The sequence below is a fragment of the Diabrotica undecimpunctata genome, chromosome 7 (assembly GCF_040954645.1).
Source record: "Diabrotica undecimpunctata isolate CICGRU chromosome 7, icDiaUnde3, whole genome shotgun sequence".
In the NCBI taxonomy this organism is placed as follows: Eukaryota; Metazoa; Arthropoda; class Insecta; order Coleoptera; family Chrysomelidae; genus Diabrotica; species Diabrotica undecimpunctata.
The window spans coordinates 52,370,375-52,392,518 of record NC_092809.1 but is presented as its reverse complement, the minus strand read 5'-3'; the positions used below and the strand labels follow the sequence as shown (position 1 = coordinate 52,392,518).

Below are 22,144 nucleotides of genomic sequence, written 5' to 3'. Positions count from 1 at the left end.
GCAAGTCTTGCAGTTACCTCTTAGCCTATTGATATTTATTAAACGTTACTTTAGATCTTAGAACAACGTAACAGAGTAAGTACATTTTAAGCTTGAATTAACATAGCCATAATAAAGCCATAATAAAGGTCGGAGAAGAACGTCATGGCTTAGAAATCTGAGAGATTGGTTTAACAGATCCTCTGCATCTCTTTTCCGAGCTGCCGTCAACATATTACTATAGCCAATTTGATAGCCAACGCTCGACAATCGAGCTCGGCACATGAAGAAGAAGAAGAATAATAAAGACCAACCAAATTAATAAATGTCTAAACAACTGACATCGGGTGGGGTTTGAAGCCACGATCTAAGCGATCTGTGCCTATGCTCTAATTAACTCATCTATCTACCATGCCCCACGGAAGTAAATCTGTTTCTTAATAAACGTTTGCATTTACTATGCTTACATGTGCTAAAACGTGGTTAAAACACAAAAAAAACAGGCATCAGCATGCCTGTACTTTAAAGAATATTATCTGCCTAGAAAGGGATTGATGGACATGATGGGCAAAAAATCCACATACATGTATCAAGGGCACATATTTTTTAGGTGATCAGATAAACTATAATCCGCTTAGTAAAGAAAAATAAATATTTTTACCAATCTTATTTTTACTTTTATATAAAAAACTAATTTATAGTTAAATAAAAAATAAAGAATAAATAAAAAAATAAAGAATAGGTAAAAAAGCAATGATAATCAAAAGAAGTTGTTTTAAATTAAGAAGATACCTACTTAATATATTTAATGTATTTATTAAGTAGGTATAGTAGTATATAGTAGGTATAGTAGTAGTATTTATTAAGTATATAATATATACTTAATAAATACTACTACTATACCTACTATATACTACTATACCTACTTAATAAATACATTAATTTACCAAACTAAAATAGTAAGTAGATCTTATATGTAATTGGTAATAAGGTAATAAGTATATTTTTTACATCTCCACTTTTTCTAGCGATTAAAAAGCTTGTAATATCTCCACCGAATTTTGGTTTTTCAGGACGAAATATTTGTAATTCCTTTTTGAAAAAAGATATTAGATGCTTCCTTAAACCTGACGTGTTTCTGGTGTTCATTTTCATTTCAACCTTCCTATGTAGGCACAATTTACACAAAACAATTTGGGATGCAAAAATTATTTCGAAAAACTCATCAAATTTGCTTTTAGGGCTTTTAGATCTATAACTCCAACGCTCATTACTCCGACTAAAACTATTTGAATCTTTGTCCCTCATGTCAAATTGTAAACTTGTCACTCCGGGAACAACAAGGATTAGATGAAAAACAATTATTACATTAGACTCAAAGGAAAGCTCAATTGGGAATGAAGTTAAGTGATGTCGAAAAAGTAACTATGTGCTATACTACTATAATTTATGTTCGTTACTATCCAATACCCTAAGTATCTAATAACAAACCGAGAATTATATATCGTTAATCGTTACCTCGTTATTCTAAATACTTCGGTATTTTGTTTACACGGTAGGCGACATTATCTGTTATTAATTTGTCTCGTTACTTTTGACTCTTTCAGCAAATTTTCTTTAACCGAATGATCTCATCGCACACTCAGCAGAAACAATTTATAGCCTTAGGCCGATAAGATTTGTTTATTTAGATTACTCCTGACTAGCTAGGGTGACATATTTTAAAAAATATCGATACGATATTACTGTCGGCGTCGCAATGTAAGAAGATTATTTTTATGATTAGAGAGCGGCTATTCTCAAAATATGTACAATTAATTTCAGAGCGAAGAAGTCTGCTGGAAAATGTACAAAATATTTAATTTTTACATTGTAATTATGACCTCTGAGCACGTGTCAAATGTGTTTTTTTAATTTTAATTCGGTATGTATGTTTATGGTATTGTTTGTAATTCGCATAAGTCCAGTTTTTCAAATTTTATTACATATTTTTTTGCATCTCATAGAGTCTTTACGCATATACCCGAACTACTATACTCGCTAAAACCACACTCAGTCCTAACTGCAAGACGCAAGAGTCTCGCAGGCTTAGTCTTGTTCTTGCTTAAATCTTGCATGGTCAGTCTTGGTCTTGGTCTTGCTAAAATTAGGCGGTCTTGGTCTTGGTCTTGGTCTTGCAAAAATGCAAGAACAAGACCAAGACTGCAAGACCAAGACCGATTTTGGGCAACACTATCAAAAACAATTCGTATTTTTGTCATCCGGAGAACGTTCATCTAGCAGTGCTTTCTGATGATCTTCCTGCCATAAGACAACTTGGCTTACGCAGAATGTTGAAGACGAGCACAAAAATACCTACTTTGGACACTAATGTAAGAGAATTTCTACTTCCTGATTTAAATTTTAATGCTAGTGAATATTATGAACTTATTGATTGGCAAAATTGCCCTGTTACAATTGCTCCCCTTTTATGTGCTACAATTGATGAGGATATTAGAAAATGTATTAATGGTGTAGAAATTTTTCCCACAAATTTTCTGTCATTTCCTTGTCATACTCAAGCAGTAGAAAGATGTGTGAAGGTTGTAACAGAAGCTTCCAATTTTGTCCTCGGCTATGACTCCAGAGATGGATTTATTCGGGCAAGGATTTATTCAAGAATCATATTACCTCGATTTAACACTAAGGTGCAATACAGTGTATACATTTTTTAGGAGTTTAAAGACAAGTAGCAGTTTAATTTCCATTTAATAGTCTAGGATATGATATTTAGTTAAACTTTTTTTTTAAATAGAACCTGTTTATTTATAATAATTTGTTTACTATAATAAAAGTATTTACAAAATAAGAGATTTTTATTGTTTTTTGTAATAAAAGTTTTTATAAAATAAGGGATTTGTATTTTCTTGTCTATTTAAATGTAGAAGACTTTTTGAAACTATAAAAGTTGGTAGAATGCCTAATAGTCGTTAATATATTTAGCTTCCGCGCTATTACACTAGAAAAAAAATTTGATTATTTTTTTTTGTTTCACCCTGTAGAACTCTGAAGATGAAAAAGGAGAAAAAATTTTTAAAAAAGCATGGTACTCCTCTATGCAGTAAGCAATTTTCCGCACTATTACATTAGAAAAAAAAATTTATTATTTTTTTTTGCTTCATCCTATAGAACCCTGAAGATGAAATAGTAGAAAAAAATAAAAAAATGTGGTACTCCTCTATGCAGTAAGCAACTTTTCCGCTCTATTACATTTCGAATAAAAAATAAAAAAAAAAATTCTTCATGTTACACTCCACCCTAGTGAACACGTTATCGCTTTGAATCAATTATATTGTTAATTGATATTTAATATCAGTGTTTAATACAATTAATAAAATGTCAAATAATATTTGTTATGTTTGCATATGAAGTGATTAACAGTCAGTAAGTTTTTATTCTACATATTGGATAATTAATTATTAATCTTGGACTATCTATCGTCTATATAAAATTTCAACTAGTAGTGTTTTAAAACAAACTATCAACAACTACAAAATAGTTTATTAGTTTTTCGTTTTAAATCCAGTTTCACCGGCCAGCTGTAAAGCTGGCCACGGACGTATTAAATCCTTCAATAATTTTAATACGTTGGATTAAAATTAACTATGGCTACTAACAGCAGCATCTCTCCTACCTCACTACTAATGTCTGAAATAAACTCTAATAACTCAATTTACTTATCAGCAGTAGCAAATATGCAGTTCCCATCGAAAGAACAAGCGATTATCTTCAGTGCCTTGGATAATACTAAATTGCAGGACTATTTAATTCCATTGGGCAAGATAATTTAACCTAAGAATATAATATTTTCATCTAGATTATCAAATAATCGTATTTGTATGTATCTAGCAAATAAAAAAGTTGTTGATGACTTCATGACAAACCAGTCATATAAAAATTCAAAATGTAACTGTACAGGCAAGAAGATTAATCACCCCTGCGGACTGGATTGTTCTTTCAAATGTATGTTCCACCATACCGCATAGTTTCTTAATCAACTACCTACAAAATATCGGACTTAACATGGTATCTCCAACTACATTTTTAAAAATCAGCGCTACATCACCTGAGTATAATCATATTCTAAGTTTCAGAAGACAGGTCTATGTAAGTCCTCATAGTATAGAACTGCCTGATTCGTTTACTGTAAATCATGACGAAACAACATATCGAATATTTCTGTCTCAAGATAGTATGGTATGTTACAACTGCAAAAAAGACCGGACATACTGCCCATCGCTGCAATGAAAACTCACAAGTTCATGTTGAAGAATGTTCTATGAAAACCAATAACGATAATTTATCCCAAACTGAACTTACCAATGTCATTATGCCAACTCCATCTTCTACAGATAAAACAGAATCAATCAAACAAAAATCCGATAAAATACCTAACCAAAAAACTATCACCAACAATATTGATATCACAATAGACACAATAGGTATAAATAGTGAGCCAAAACGGAATATTCATGATATTCTTAGACCGCCAGACACGGATTTAAAAGAAAACCATTTTTCGACACCAGCACCGAAAATGAAGAAAACTAAGACCAGTGAAGATTGCACAGAAACCATACCATCCAGTCAAACTCTTTTTGAACCAGTAAAACACTTTATTGAAAATCAATCACAACCATTTATCCTCAATTTTGATCAATTTTGTTTATTCTTAAGTAATGTTAGTGGTGTACAAAATCCCATTAATATAATTCAGGACTTTATTACAGATATTTCAGCACTTATTCATATGCTAAACACAATTACCCCCATTTAAAAGGAAGTTCTGCTAAACGAATCATTACCACACTAAAAAGAAAAATTAATCATAACAGCAATTCAGAGTCCGATAGTGATACGTCTCAATTCAGTGCCTAACCAATTCATTTCTTTTCTTTTTTTTTTTTAAATAATTAAATTCACAACACATCCAATGGAATATCGATGGACTCTTCCATCGACTTGCCTTTTTACAGAAACTCATCTCTGACCATTGCCCAGATATAATATGTATCCAAGAAACTAACCTTAGTCCAAACAAAAATTACAATCCTAAGCAGTTCAATTGTTTTATAAATGACAAAATAAGCAATTGCAATTATTGTTCTGGTAGGGTTGCCACTTTGGTCAAAAAATCTTCTGTGGCAAGCCTATTTCCTGTAAATACCACACTTGAAACAGTAGTAATAAAACTTGTAGTACCTTTAACTCTTTACACCTGTAATATTTATTTACCATCGAGTGCATTATTTGCTTTTGATGACATAAATAGTCTTATCGAACAAATAGAACAAGTAAAAAAGCTTTTAATAGGTATAAAAAACATAAAAATCTAGAGAATAAGATTACATATAAAAGACTTAAGTCTAAAACTCAACTATTAGTTAAACAAGCAAAAAAAATCCAGTTGGATGAAATATGTTTCTAACATAAACAGATTCACGTCAATAAGTGAAGTTTGGAAAAAAAAACGGGTGTGGCAGTCCAGTGGGACTGCCGGTGGAAGTTACACTTCTATACACGTATTCGCCGTTACAAATTTATTTGGGAGTCAATCTGCACAATCATTACATATGCAATTCTATAGGTAAGACATAACAGAAAGAGAAACAGAATTAATAACAACTTACCAAAAAAGATGGATTGAATCAATATTTTGATGAAAATGTATATTGTTATTTTCATATATGTATGAAAGCAAGTTGAAGGAGTTGAATGCAAAAATTTTTTTACACATACTCTGCAGTAAAATTCATTGTTTATTTTGTTATTAATATAATAATACAATACAAATTAAACTGCAATATTTATAAGTATTTAAAAATGACAATAATATACATAAAAAAATACACTACAATACAGTGCAACATAATTCCATATAATAATACAATACAAATTAAAATGCAATATCCATAAGTATTTAAAAATGACAATAATGTAATAACATTGACAGGCGGGGATACTGATTACTATACTACCGAGGACATGACACAAACGTATTTCAAAATTGACAGTTCTGGATCATACAGTGATTTATTGAGATTATTATTTTGAAATACAAAAGATTAATATAATTATGAACATTTAATAAATATTACAAAACATATCACATGAATAATAATATTAATAAATATTTTATTATATGTATAATATTATGTATATATATATATATATATATATATATATATATATCTTTATATAATATTTATAATATTAAATTATATATACAAAAGGAACATTTTTATATTCGAGAGAGGAAGAGAGAGAAAATATATCTTCTGTCTCTCTCTTTTACTTATTATCTTACATATGTAATGATTTCACAGATTCACTTCTATACAAATTTCCAACGGAGAGCGCGCGTATAGAAGTATAACTTCAAAAATTTGCAAAATTTCCGGTTTTCAACAGCCACCCACAGTATCGAGATTAAAAGTAAATAACCAAATAATTACATCATCAAAAGAAATTGTCAACATATTGGCACAAAATTATACAAAAATATCTTCCAATAAAAACTATGACCCTGTTTTTCTTGAAAACAAAATACAATCCGAAAATTATAGCACACTTTCATATGAAATTAACAATAATCCTCTAAATCTTCCTCTAACGCTTCATGAATTGAATGATTCACTTAGAGATTTAAAGGATACTAGTTCTGGATCAGATGATATACCATCTATTTTTTTAAAACAACTTCCTTATTCAGCCATAAAAGTTATGCTACAGATATTTAATTTCATATGGCAGCAACACCAGTACCCCACAATTTGGACTAAGGCTATTGTTCTCCCATTTTTTAAACCTCAATGTCCCCGTCTAGACCCTGAATCTTATAGACCCATAAGTTTGACGTGCTCCATGAAAAAATTACTAAAAAAAATATCAATACAAGGCTCACCTGGACACTTGAAAGTTCAAATCTACTAACGAATGAGCAAAATGGTTTTAGACAAACTCGATCAGGCATAGATAATATACTAGATTTAGAAAGCGATATCTAGGAAGCACTAGCGATGCAACAACACTGTATAGCAATATTTTTCGATATAAAGAAAGCATTCAACACGTGCTGGAGATATAATATTTTAAAAAAGCTGCACCCATGGAATATCCGGGGAAACTCTCTAGAATTTATTAAAAGCTTTTTACGACAAAGAGCATTTCAAGTCAGAGTTCAAAGTTTATATTCCGAAGATCATATTGAGGAAAACGGAACCCCTAAAGGTTCTATAATTAGCCCGACATTATTCCTCAAGGTCAAAAGTTCTCTGTCTCTTCCCATTCTGTAATGATCAATTCGAATATTCGGATTCATATTCGAATTGGCAAAATAAATTTTGTTCTCTCCACCCGCTTGGCACCCAAGAGGGTCTGGCCACCAAGCCCATGAATGCCGCATATGACCTCGACGCTCAGATTTTCCGTAAAAAGATATATACTTAATCTTCTGCCTGAATGGCCTAGGTCATCAGTGCGGCTGTTATAAGAGACCTGTCGGGTCTATTATATTATTGATTATTTAATTGTGTTGTAGTAGAATTCTGGTTTATGTCCAAGTAAGTCGTGATATAAGCAGACACTTTTTTTTATAACTATACTAAAAAACTAAACTTAGTCGCGTACACTCTCGCCAGAGTTGCTTACCCACTCTCCAGTTGCCGCTTATCCCCACCGTGTTCACAATTTTCCCGCAGATGTCGCGCGAAAACCATGCACGGTAACCATTAGGGTTTTTTTTTTGGTCGCTTTCTATCGTGCTTTATTTTGTTTTGCTTTGTTTGTTACTGTGTGGCTATCTAATTCTTGATTTTCCCCATATCCAATTATTTGGTCTTTTGGCTGTCTACGTACCATCCTTACGTTTTTATTGTGGTTCGTTAGCTCTCTCAGTACTCTGCTTGAGTGGTTTCGGAGCCCGTTGAATGTCTCGTAGGCTTTGTTATCCATTTTTCTTAGAATTATTTTTTGACAACTGTACAAGTATCTCAAAGGTACATACCTAAGAAGTTTCAATATGTCCCTTGTAACTTGATTTTGGTTGGTCTGGATTTTCTTTCTGTTAGTTTTGCATGTATGCCCCCAAGAGACTGAGGCGTATGTAAGCACTGGTAGTATATTACTGTTTGGGACTCTTATTTTTGTTTTGAAACTCAGTTTAGTCTTTCTGCCTCTTAGTGAGGAGAGCTATCCTTTATCTAATCTAAATTTAGTCTTCTATATAATATTACTCCAAGATATTTAGCTTGGTTTTCCCACTCGATGGGGTTTATTTTCTGAAGTTAGTTATCCATCTGGTATACTTCTTTTGTATTTGTACATAACGGCCTGTGTTTTCTCAGGCTTTAGGACTCTTTTCCATTTGATGCACCATCTTTGGAATCTGTTTAGTGCTATTTGCAGAGGATTAGCTGCAAGATTCGGATTTCTCTAACTGACTGCTTTGGCTGTATCATCTGCATATAAACTTAGCAGGGCTCCTGGCTCTTTGGGTGTATCGACTGTGTAGATGGTGGTGACAATACCGCCCCCAGCGGCACCCCGCCTCCAGGGTTCCGACTTGGGATATGGTTGCCTCTAACCAAATCCTGAACCTTCTCTTCGCTAGGTCTGATGCAAGAAGACATGTCATCGCCTCACTGAAGCTGATGTTGTTCATTTTGTAGACCAGGCCTTGATGCCAGACTCTGTCGAATGTCTTGCTGACGTCCAGGAAGGCTGCGGCTGTGTACATTTTTTCCTTGAAGCCTTTTGTGATGAATTCAGTTAGTCTTATAATTCTCATGAGTGTTCACTTCTAAATCCGAATTGAACCTTTGGTATGGTGCCTAGCGCTCGCGGTTCTTCGTTAAGTCTTGTTATTATTACGGTTTCTGCAATTTTACTTACAAAAGAGAGTAGACTTATCGGTCTGTAATTTTGTCGAAAAGCCCCGTTTTTTCCTAGATTTGGTATCAACATTACCTGAGCTTATTTCCATCTATCCGGGAAATATCTCAATCTAAGCATACTGTTTATGATGTTGGTTACGTATACGTATACTATAGTTCTTGTCGGAAGATTTTTCAATGCTCTGTTTATAATATTATCCTGTCCTGGGGCTTTCTTTGCGTTTGTCATTTTTATTAGTTATTTTATCTCTTCGGGGAGGTATGTGTTATAACCAACCTGCTCCTTTTTCTTTTTAAACTTCTTGCAACTATTTCTACTTTTGCTGTGAAATTTAAATCTTTGTAGGGATGCTTGTTGTTTCCAAGCCCTTTCTAGTTCGTCTTTCATAACTTCTGCTTTGTTTTCTTTTGTATGTACTATGCCATTTTCTTCGTGTAAAGGAGGTATTGGCTTTTTATCATTTCGAAGTATTTTGGATAGTTTCCAGAAAGCAGACTTATTTGGGTTTAATTTCTGGATATAGTTCCAGCAGTTTATCCTATGGGTTAGCAGTCGTTTTTTTGAGTTTCTTATCTGATTCGTTTGCAATCCTTTTGTCCTCCCTTGTGTTTGTCCGGTAGGTTTTTGTTCTTTTTCTGTTTTTTTCTTTAATTATATCTTTTAGCTCTTCGCTAATGTCTCTAAATCTTCTTTTTTTATTTCTATATTTTTCGTTTGCGACCTGGCATCGATCGCGTTTGTAATTGTATGTTATAGTTTTGCCACACATTCTTTAAGTTCGTTTATGTTGTTTATTGTGGATATTACAACGATGTTCTCGCTCACAATTCTCTTAAAGTTTGGCCAATTTGTTTTTTTGTTTTTTTTTGTTTTGTGTTGCTAAAGATAGTTTAAATATGTCGCGCCTAGGGTCCAGACGATAAGGTTTTGTGTTGAGTCACCCTGATTTAAAGAATGGATTTCGTGCTGTTGCCCTATATTATGTAGGATTGCTATGTCAATGTTTGAGGGAAGGATCCCGTGAAAGCATGTGATATCTAATGGTCCAATTACGTACGTGTTGTGTCTATTTTCAAGATAAATGTACAGCAGTCGTCCGTTGCTGTTGGTTGTTATGTCATACCAGTTCGTAGATCTCGTGTTTAGGTCGCCGATGATTATCGTGGGTTCTTCTGGGTTTAGTATGAGACTCAGGTCTTCGTTTAATATTGGTCTTCAGGTCTTCTTAAATAATATATTTAATATTCTAAGGTTTTGCTTTCTGTGATGAGCCGGATTATCGTGGCTTTTATCGTGTTGGGACTTATTGGTGTTCTAGTCTCTTTTTGACTTGTTTGGAAGATTTGTTTTCTTCCGTTCGACTAAATTGGTTTCTTGGAGAGCTACGATGTCTAGCTCTAGCCTATTTGCAAATTCATCCAGAAGATTTATTTTGCTAAAGATATCAACTAAAGACCCTGTACGTAAATCTTACGACTGTTGTGTTAGCATTGTTGTTGTGTTTGCCCAACTGACGTCATTGCCGTTCAATATTGCTTTCGTTGCTCTCTCGATAATAGAGGCAAACTCCATCATTTTGTTGTTAAAATATGTATGGAAGTTTGCAATTAGGGCAGTTGCGTCCTGTATTGTCTAGTTTTGTGTTTGAGTGGCGACTGGAGGAGGTACCGCTGGGATTGTCTTCTTCGTAGTCTCGGCATAGCTTACTTCTTTGTTGGTTGGAGCGCTATGTATCGGCCTGCTCCTCCTTGGTAATGAGGCAGCAGCTTTCTTTTTAGGCAACCTCTGTAATTTGCGGTGTGTGCCTCTCCGCAATTTTCACATTTCGGCTCTGTATCCAAGCTTTTTGGACACTCTTTGCTATTATGTTCTTACCCGCAGTGGCAGGCTTGGAGCCGTGGTAAAAGCTTTGGAAATTAAAACGCTGCATTTTTTTTTCTTCATTTTAAATTCTTCCTTAACGTATATGCGCATGTGGTATAAATCAATTATTTTTTAAAGATTTTCTTGTCCGCCTACTTTGACACCATATTTATTACCCGAGTTGTTTCTACCCCTTTACCGTTTATTTTTTCTAGTATTATATAAGGGTCAGTTTTTCTGATAGTCCTTTTAGGACTAGCCTTTTAAGTTTGTCAGCGTCTATAGGATAGACAATGAAATCCCACTTTGGGTTTATGCTCTTCCAGCAATCTAACTGTTTTTAGGTAATCTTCCCTATCTTTGGTTTGAAACACTATGGATCTCCCAGATCTAGCGAATTTGTTCACCGGCTTGAAACACAAGCCCTAACAATTATTATACAGTGCTAGCCAAAAGTCTCCTCCCTCTCTCGTATCTTTTGAATGGTTATGCTTCTAATAGTGAAATTTGTAGGGATATAGTGAGCGGAGGTAGGCTTTCCAACTAGTAAGGTGACGTAATAATTATATATGACGTTATTGAGCCACTGTGACTTAAATGGAACCTAATGGATATCTCATTTTAAAAGTATTAAAAATAACTAATTATTACAGACTTACGAACTACTTCTTATAACAAGTGTTAAAAATATGTTAAAGATATACTTTATCTATCTCCTGATAGTAATGCATCCTATTGCGAAATCCTTGTCGTACTCGTTAAAATATGTAGGAAGAATTTTCCCTACATTCTTTAACAATTTGTTGTTGCAAAATGTTAATACTGTCAGGTACTATAACCTAAACCTTCGATTTCAGTAACTCGACAAAAAAAATCTAATAATGTGAAGTTCAGTGACCGAGCTGGCTAATCTGTCAAACCTCATGGTCCAATCCATCTACCACGATATTCCTCATCTAGTCTTATTGCATCATAAAAGTGTGCAGGAGGACCAACTTGTTGAAACGTTATTTGCAAGTTGTCGAATGTATCTATATTATCTTCAAGGATTTCAAGAATTAAGGCTCAATTGGGTTTCGCAAGATTTCCAGATACACTTTTCCGGTTAAGTTAGCATTGAAAAAACCAGGCACAACTATGTAATTTTCCAAAATACCTAGCCAAACATTTTCTTTTTCTGAAAATTAAGTGTGTTTTTCATGAAAAACGTGTTGATTTTTGTCACTTGAATACTACAAATTGTGTATGTTAACATTTCCTATAAAGGAAAAAGTACTTTCGTCACTAAACAAAATTGTTTTTATGTAATCTAGCTGTTGGTTAATTTATTGGACATATTTTCAAAGAATTCTAGTTTTCAGTCGAGCTCATCATCTAAAAGTTAGTGTGCAATTTTTAATTTATATGAACGAAATTTGTTTTTTGTCAACAGTCGATGTATAGTTTCTTGACTGATTCTACAAATATATGCAACTTAAGCAATAAAAGAAGTAAGGTTCACTACTATTTCTTTATTTATGTCAATTTTTTTGGCATTACTAATTGTTGGTCGACTAAATCGTTTGGATCTTGAACATTACCTGTTTCTGTAAACTTCTAAAGAAGTTTCCTTGAAAAAGTCCTCGATAGAATACAATCGGGGTACCTCTTAAAAAACGTACCTCTGTAACGTCATCTATCATTATTACGTCACTTGTTATGACTAGTTAAGAACAATAACATCCATGTATTACCTGTCTTCAAATTTCACTATTAAAAGAATAATTAAGATAGGGGTTTTTGGCGAGCCCTATATATCGTGGCATTTTTGGATAAACTCACTCAAGCTAGTAAAGATCTTATAAACAAAAAAAGAGAATTGAAAGACAAATACACAGATAATTTTATAACACTTAGACAGTTAAACAAAGATATCACAAAATCCATTCGAAAAGATGTCAGAAATTACAACACTGATTACATAACTCAAGCTATTAATAAAAATAAAAGTTTAAAAGTTCTGCGCCGACAAATGACTGAAGGATCGAAAAATATTTGTAAACTTGTAAATAAAAAAGGAGAAACTATAACAAATAAAGCAGGTATTTTAAAAATTGCTCAAGATTTTTACTCAAAATTGTATAAGCTAGAAGAACTTCCAGATCCTGATCACAATCAAATACCAAAAGTTCAAAATGTAGGCTCAGAAGGCATCCCAGATATCACAACAGAGAAATTAAAATCAGCTCTCTTGGAGATGAAAAACAATAAATCACCTGAAGGAGATGGGATAGTCATTGAACAAATCAAAGAAGGAGGAGGAACGTTAGTAAATGTGTTGAAAAAGATGTTCAATACTTGTTTGACAAGAGGCGTAACCCCCTCCCAGTCGCATAATGCAATAATAACCATAATGCACAGAAAATGTGACATTTCAGACCTAAAGAACTACAGACCTATTAGTTTGCTCTCCCATACATACAAACTATTCATGAAGATAATAACAAAACGGCTTGTGAACAAACTGGATAGTTACCAACCTTGTGAACAGGCTGGGTTCCGCTCCAGATACGGAACAAATGATCATCTACAAGTTATAAAAAAGCTAATAGATAAGTGTACAGAGTATAACAAGCCTATCTTTCTTATATTCGTAGAATATGAAAAGGCGTTTGATACTATAGATCATCATAAAATGCTTCGAGCATTGGCTGACTGCCGCATTGACTACCGATATATCGCATTGATTAAAAGTATTTACGAAACTGATACAGCTTGTGTCTGCCTTCATGAAGATACCAAGAAGTTTCGAATAGAACGTGGAATTAGACAGGGTGATACTATCTCCCCTAAATTGTTTACAGCTGTTCTTGAATATATGTTTAAGCAAATGGAACGAAAGGATAACATGGGAATTAATATAAATGGGAAAGATCTGAGCCACCTAAGATTTGCCGATGACATAGTTTTATTATCTGATAGAGTTAATAAAGCTACAAAAATGCTGCACACGCTCTATAAAGTGTCAAAAATAATTGGGCTTAAAATTAACACCTTAAAGTCAAAATTTATAACCAACCTTGTAGTCAGCGGTAAAATTCTGATTGAGAGCCATAGCATCGATCAAGTAATAGCTTACAAGTATCTAGGGCATGAGATTCGCTTAGGCCGAGATAATCAGACAACTGAAATACAAAGAAGGATAGGTCTCACATGGGCTGCCTTTGGTAGATTAAATAACATTTTCAAGTCTGTTATTCCTGTTTGTTTAAAAAGAAAGGTTTTTAACCAGTGCGTTTTACTGGTTCTTACATGGTGCAGAAACTCTGACTCTGACAAAAAGAAAAATAGATAAAATAAGAGTTACACAACGCGCTATGGAAAGATCAGTATTAGGTATTACCATCAGAGATAAAGTACCAAACCTAGAAATAAGAAGAAGAACAGGAGTCACAGATGCAGTGGAAAAAATATGGCTAAATGGGCTTGGGCCGGACATGTTGCTAGATTAACGGATGATAGATGAACCAGAAAGATTTTGGAATGGCGACCAAGGCAAGAGGCATATCCAAGCAGAGGATGACCACCGACTAGATGGACGGATGATAGCAAGCGGATCACCACAAACTGGATGCAAGAAGCACAAGATAGGAATAGGTGGAAAATTTTACGGGAGGCCTACGTTTAGCAGTGGACAAATATAGGCTAATTGATGATGATGATACATTGTGGCAAACTTAAATACAGGCATAATTCAGATAGTTGACTTTTATTTGTTAAAGTTGATATGGAATCAACTTTAAGTTATTGGTTTATTTTTGCTAATAATCTTTATAATGTAATATTATGTACTTAGTTTACTACTAATTTACTAATTACTTATAACATAGTTTCAAATGCAGAAGGTTTCGGCTCTAATAAATGCTGTAAACAGTACGTTTGTCATACATAAAATGCTACTTTTGATTTTGTTACTTGCTTTTGAATAGTGTTGTTCTGAAGCTATTTTCTTGTGGCATTTTAAATTAATTACTATTTAAATGGGAATAAGCCACAATTAAGGGTTAAAATACGTTTATTGACGTTTCTATTTCCACTTCGGAAATCGTTCTCAAAATACAAACATTAGTAAATTAAACAAATTTTGTTTTTTGTTAATTAGTGAAAAATTCTTCTAATAATTTAATTGTATCTGACTCATCTATATTGACAATTCAGACATACATTATACATTTTAAAGTAGACGACTTTAAAATGATATTGTCAATATTGTTGAGTTGCGTTAATGGGACGACTTTATTTATAAGATAGTTCATTAGATTACATGAAATCAACTTTAACTTGAGAATATCCGTCAGAAAAGATCATAACATGTAATTCGTCTTTAAAAAGACAAATACATGCTATGATGACAGTAAAATTCGCCTGTTAGTGATTTCATAGTAAATTATGAGGGAAAAACCAGGAAAAAACCTCATAATATTATCCCGACATGGTAAGTATTTGATCGTGCATTTAGTTTACCTTCAATAAACACCAAATTTCGATTTTATATGTTTGTTATTTAAAAAACATAAATGATGTATTCTCTATATGTTACTGACTTACCAATACTGGTATTTTCCTTTTAATAACTTCCTCTTTCAGTATGGGTAACCAGATCCTACTACATTCTACCGAGGAATTCGCGACACAATTGGTCTCATTTAGCATAACTAGAGTCGCTTCTTTGATTTTGCTCTTTTTACCATCGGCATTTTTTTACAATTCCTCGGCAGAATGTAGTAGGATCTGGTTACCCATACTGAAAGAGGAAGTTATTAAAAGGAAAATACCAGTATTGGTAAGTCAGTAACATATAGAGAATACATCATTTATGTTTTTTAAATAACAAACATATAAAATCGGAATTTGGTGTTTATTGAAGGTAAACTAAATGCACGATCAAATACTTACCATATCGGGATATAATTATGAGGTTTTTTCCTGGTTTTTCCCTCATAATTTACTATGGAATCATTAACAGGAGAATTTTACTGTCATCATGGCATGTATTTGTCTTTTTAAAGACGAATTACATGTTATGATCTTTTCTGATGGATATTCTCAAGTTAAAGTTGATTTCATGTAATCAAATGAACTATCTTATAAGTAAAGTCGTCCCAGGAACGCAACTAAACAATATTGGCAATATCATTTTAAAGTCGTCTACTTTAAAATGTATAATGTATGTCTGAATTGTCAATATAGATGAGTCAGATACAATTAAATTATAAGAAGAATTTTTCACTAAGTAACAAAAAACAAAATTTGTTTAATTTACTAATGTTTGTATTTTGAGAACGATTTCCGAAGTGGAAATTGAAACGTCAATAAACGTATTTTAACATTTAATTGTGGCTTATTCCCATTTAGTTAGTAATTAATTTGAATAGTGTATGTAAATACTATAGAAAATAATATTTAAAAATTTTGTTTTTGTATAACGGAAGTGCGGACAAAATAGATTAAATACGCAGGATTATGGAGATATTTTTTATCTGTAATATATTTTCTTGCAAAATAATCTACTTAGATATAATTCTCAGATATATTTAATTATTGTCTCAGATCAGCATAACGCAACCAAATATATTATAAAATTGCATAATGCCACAATACAGAGAAATTCCCCGAAAAAAATGAGATTAGCTCTATTTAAATTTTCATGTTTTAGATATCCCCCCTATAATATTTTAGTATATATACAGGCACTACTCTAAAGCGTAATTAAACACAACCATATTTATTCTGTAAAGCACAGTTTTTATTTTAAAGTCAACATGTTTTTAAATATTTTTAAAACATTATTGTTGGTAGCAATAGTAGTATTGATCGCAGTTTCGCCATCCAGTGCAACTGACTATAACAAGTGTCCAGAAACCAGCCACCAGTAAGTAATGGTCATCATTGTTTAATAATTTGGTAAACATTTATAAGAATAATATTTAAACTCCAAAAATATATTTTAATTATAACTTATTTGTACTAGCATAATAGAATAAGTATTTACAGGAAAGGTGACATATGCTTTTTTTTAGACGGTCCCTAATTTACCACAACACATTAACTGGAAGAGTTATCCATGTACGGATTCCAGGCTCGGGTTTCTTTAATGCTCCAATCACTTGCCTTCAGGTAATGATTTCCGTACATACACACTCCGTATCTTTATTTTTAATTCTTGTGTTTTTTTTTTAGATTACCGATATAAATGAAAGTTTTAGTACACCAGTTATAGAAGAAGGTGGATATGGAAAGGAGTATGTGGTTTTACGTGTTGACGCTGTTCAACCAGGAGAACAGCTACAGTACGATGTTCAGATTTATATTGACCAATAGTGATGTTATCTATTAAATAAACTTTTGGGTCTGTATTTTCATGTAGTTTTAATTTTGAGTCTACGAAAATAAAAATAGTATTCTTAAATTCTGTATAAAATAAAAAAAATTATTACCTTTATTATTTACTAAATCTAAATCTGTTCGTGTCGTCAACACTTGCCAATGCTTTTATCACACTAAAATACCAAGAAAATTACAAACTTTCTCAAAGGTTACAAATACAGGGTGAGTCATGAGGAACTTTAGATACTTCTACCATATGTAGAGTCCCTCAGGGAGCATATCATGTGGCCACTAAAAAATGTCAACTCCTCTTCTTTATTAATTAACAGGGTGATTTGTGTAATTGACCATTTATTTCATTTTACTGTAGTTTTTATACGGCTCATTTGATTTTTTTAATTTTTGCATGATACAGTACACTACTATCAAGCATTCGACTGGTATTAGCTAAACTAAAAAATTCCAGGACTGGCTTTGGAAAAATTAATTTAGGGATTCGTATTAAATATTACACCCTGTATATTTTTTTTTTAAATGCAATAAGTGATTTTCAAACTACATAAATAGCCAATGAAAACGACATATGCGACAGTGTTGTCGCACTTTTATTAAATTTTTAGTGAACGATCAAATCTTACCAAAAATAGAACAACCATAATGAAGTATCAAATTATAAGATATTAATTTAAACAAATGTTATAAATTTCAAACATTTTAATTAAAATGAGTTCCTACAACATAATCTAATACGTAGAAAATTAACATCTTTACTGTCACTTTGTATTATCTCTACGATAGAATCAATTGTTTTTCAATTTTAAATTTTTACTCATAGATCGTATTGGGGCATTATTTTCGATAAATAATAAATTAAATTGAATAAAAAGTCAAACCTCTTGTATATGTTAGTTTTTGTTGATTGTAAATGATTAAAATTTTATGTCAAATAATAATACATTGCATCAACTGTACTAAATAAAAATAAATCTAAAAAAGTTTAAAATGAAGGTTGGCGTTGACCGTTTGACGTTTCTTGATATTTTATACCGATTGTCATTATTGTCATTATCAATTGTTATTTATGTGTACAAGAATACATATTTCTTCTGTTATATCTCCGTTAAGTACATTGTGTTAGTTTTTTTAGAGCTTTTGTTACTTTCGTTCAAAATGTCACATCAGTTTTCGACCACAGAATATGCAGACATAATATTTGTTTATGGATTCTGTAATGGGAATGGTAGGGCTGCTAGTAGAGAATATCGCAGGAGATTTGCTAATCGTCGAACACCCAGTCATCCAACATTTGGGTCAGTTTTTAATTATTTGCGAGAAAATGGCACTTTTCCTAGTGGAACAACAGAGCGACATGTAGATGAAGCGCAGGAAGATGACATTATGGACGCCGTTACTATGAACCCTACAATAAGCACTAGACAAGTAAGTCGAGAACTCAATGTTACTCAATCAAAAATAAGTAGAGTCTTACAAAAAAATAATCTATACCCATATCACATTCAAATGGTTCAGCGACTACATGCTGGAGATGAGATCGATAGGTTGGAATTTTGTAGATGGATTAACAATAATCGACCAACGCTATACAGGGCACTATTTACAGATGAAGCCCAATTTACCAGAGATGGGATAAATAATTCACGAAATTCACATGTGTGGGCAGAAGAAAATTCCCATGCTATTCGAGAACGTCGTTCTCAGTTAAGGTTTTCGGTTAACGTGTGGATTGGTGTCATAAATAACCAATTAGTAGGTCCTCACTTTTTTGATGGTCCTTTAACAGGGCAGGTCTATTTGAACTTTCTACAAAATATTTTGCCGAATTTGCTTGCCAACGCGAACGTTGCTATCCAAGGGATGTATTTTCAGCATGATGGGGCACCCCCACACTTTTTACTGGCAGTGAGACAACATCTCAATAATGTTTATGGCAACCGACAACAATTAATTGATAGAATTATACATTGTTGTAATACTATTAGAAACGATCCCCAGAGTATCCGTAATTCAATACGTCAATTAACAATTCGGCAACAAAAATGTGTACAGGCTGCAGGTTTCCATTTCGAAAATCTATTTTGAATTATTTTTATTTTGTTACCATTATTGTATCTTTTCCAGTTCTAATTTATGGGTTTATAACTATGTACATATTTTTAGTTTTTTTTTTAAATTGTTCTTCGTTATTGTTAGTAGTTACTGTTTTTTGTTGTGCAGTGACTCAGTTTATCATTTCAATTAAAATGTTTGAAATTTATAACATTTTTTTTAAATTAATTACCTTATAATTTGATACTTCATTATGGTTGTTCTATTTTTGGTAAGATTTGATCGTTCACTAAAAATTTAATAAAAGTTCGACAACATTGTCGCATATGTCGTTTTCATTGGCTATTTATGTAGTTTGAAAATCACTTATTGCATTTAAAAAAAATTTATATACAGGGTGTAATATTTAATACAAATCCCTAAATTAATTTTTCCAAAGCCAGTCCTGGAATTTTTTAGTTAAGGTAATACCAGTCGAATGCTTGATAGTAGTGTACTGTATCATGCAAAAATTAAAAAAATCAAATGAGCCGTATAAACACTACAGTAAAATGAAATAAATGGTCAATTACACAAATCACCCTGGTAATTAATAAAGAAGAGGAGTTGACATTTTTTAATGGCCACATGATATGCTCCCTGAGGGACTCTACATATGGTAGAAGTATGTAAAGTTCCTCATGACTCACCCTGTATACCCTACTTCTAATTTCATGTCATGATCTCTGAAAATTACATGAAACACAATTATTAATATATCTTCCGTATCTGATGAGTTCTGTACCTTCGGCACTTTAAAATTAAAGCAAATTAATTAAGGGGAAAAAATCTAAAAAATCATAAGTAAGAAAAAAGAAAAACAATATTAATATATTTTTCAATATAATTATTATTGAGAAAAAGAGGAGAGTATAGGAAGATAAGTATCATTATTGTACATGCGCCCAATGAAGATAAAGTTTAAGAAACCAAAACAGAGTTCAACGAAAAGCTAAGCACCCTAATAAGAAATAAACAGAAATACGATATAAAGATAATCATTAGTGACATCAATACAAAAGTCGAAAAAGAAGAAATATGTAAAAGAGTAACAGGGAGACGAAGTTTACATGAGGAATCAAATGAAAACGGGAAAAAGTTAACAGAATTTGCTACAGAGAACAAAATAAAGATATCTAGCACAAGTTTTGATCACAAGGACATTCATAAGGTAACATGGACTTTTCCGAAAAAAATAGTAAAAAATCAGATAGATGATGTCCTGTTTGAAAGCACTCATGAAAAAGCAATAAACGATTGCAGCAGTTACAGAGGGACAGATACCAATAGTGACCACATACACAATTAATATCAAAATTAAAACAAGAACTACCAATAATTCCAAAACCTGTTATAATTAAATTTAATTACCAATTAGATCGCCTTCAAAAGGAACAAGTCGTAAACAGAGTAAACGTAAAAACAAATAAAAAGCTAGAGAATACAGTAAAACAGGATACAGAAGAATAATGGCAAACAGAAAGCAGAAAAGACTGGTTCGATGAAGAATGTAGGAATGTTTTGGCAAGAAGAAATAGGGCAAAACTACAAAGAGATAAAGAAAATACCCAAAATGCGATCAAAACCTACATGGAGGGAAGAAGAGAAGTTAAAAGAATTTGCAGAAAAGAGAAAAAAAAAGGCCTATTAAATACACACCAACAAAAGGAACTTAAGACAATAAAGAAGTCGCAAGAAAAAGAAGAAGGAACGTGCAAGGAACCAACTTTAAATGAAGTCGAAGAAATAATAAGAGACTTAAAAAAATAATAAAAGTGCAGGAGAGTGTCCTAGCTAATATTTTTAAGGAAGGTGACGAAATATTAAAGGATAAAATATTTCGCTGGACATTAGTAATTAGCAAAAGAAAGAAATGCCGAAACAATGGAATAGCGTTCTTATTTGTGCTTATCTGTAAAAAAGGGAGACTAAACGGAGTGCGAAAACTATAGAGGCATTATAGAACTATTAGACGTAATATATAAAATACTTTATCTATTACGTATTATAAAATACCCGCAACATTTTTTAGGATAGAATATGGTAACACAGTGATTGGAGAATACCAGTGAGGTTTTAGACCTTAAAGAACAACTACAGATCAAATAAGTATTTTAAAGAGTTGATTTCGAACCTTCGAACAGTGAACACTAGGGTGGAGCGAAAAAATCGATATTTTTTTGACATGTAATACCTGCAAAAAGTTTACCCTACCTATAGTATACTTGCTCCTAAAATTTCAGTAGAAAATAAAAATATCTTCAGGGCTCTACCGCGCATCAAAAAAAGAAAAAAATCAAGAAAAATCGATTTCATTTATTTTTTAATTTTAATAAATAAAAGAAGCTGGTTTTATCGATGTTAAAGAAGTAAGCCAAGGAGTATAAAATAATTTCAAAAGAAAAAGGAAAAAATTATCTTAAAGATCACAATCCCCAGTATAATGTACAAGATAATGTTACAAATTTCAAGGAAGACAATTTATCCTATTAATCGGATTCTGAGTTGTCGGATGAACTTGAGAATATTTCAGACAAACACGAGGTTAAACCTGAAACTTCAACAATCATATAACGTCGCAGTACCAGTCAGCAAATGAGATTATCTATTCCCAATTTAGCACAGATTTCGGATCAATTTGGCATATCAGCACTTGCATCTGTACTACTGCAAGATCTGGGAGTTATTTCGAAAAATGACACCTCTTCCGTTATTGACCGAAGTAAGCTCTGCGAAGTGAATTCGAATCATCCACCGCAGAGATAAGAGGATTATACTTTGATAGAAGAAAGTATAAAACTTTGTGCCAAGAAAAGGTTGGAGATAAACTTCATTGCAAGATAAAAACCGAAGAACATATTTCGTTACTTGAAGAATCAAGTTCTAAATGTCTAAA

The 22,144-nt window shown here is 32.4% G+C and overlaps 1 protein-coding gene across 1 annotated transcript; it reads left to right on the top strand.

Moving 5' to 3' along the window:
- Positions 1-16,513: 16,513 nt before the first annotated feature.
- Positions 16,514-17,171, top strand: LOC140446735 (uncharacterized). The gene is made up of 3 exons (XM_072539326.1): positions 16,514-16,687; positions 16,836-16,932; positions 16,996-17,171. Exons 1-3 carry the CDS (start codon positions 16,578-16,580, stop codon positions 17,134-17,136), a joined length of 348 nt encoding a protein of 115 aa, XP_072395427.1. The 5' UTR covers positions 16,514-16,577; the 3' UTR covers positions 17,137-17,171.
- The last annotated feature ends 4,973 nt before the right edge of the window (positions 17,172-22,144 follow it).

Coding starts and splice junctions, on each gene's coding strand:
- LOC140446735 (XM_072539326.1), top strand. CDS start 16,578: ATGTTTTTAAATATTTTTAAAACATTATTGTTGGTAGCAATAGTAGTA. Junction 16,688..16,835: donor TGTCCAGAAACCAGCCACCA/GTAAGTAATGGT, acceptor GCTTTTTTTTAG/ACGGTCCCTAATTTACCACA. Junction 16,933..16,995: donor CTCCAATCACTTGCCTTCAG/GTAATGATTTCC, acceptor TTTTTTTTTTAG/ATTACCGATATAAATGAAAG.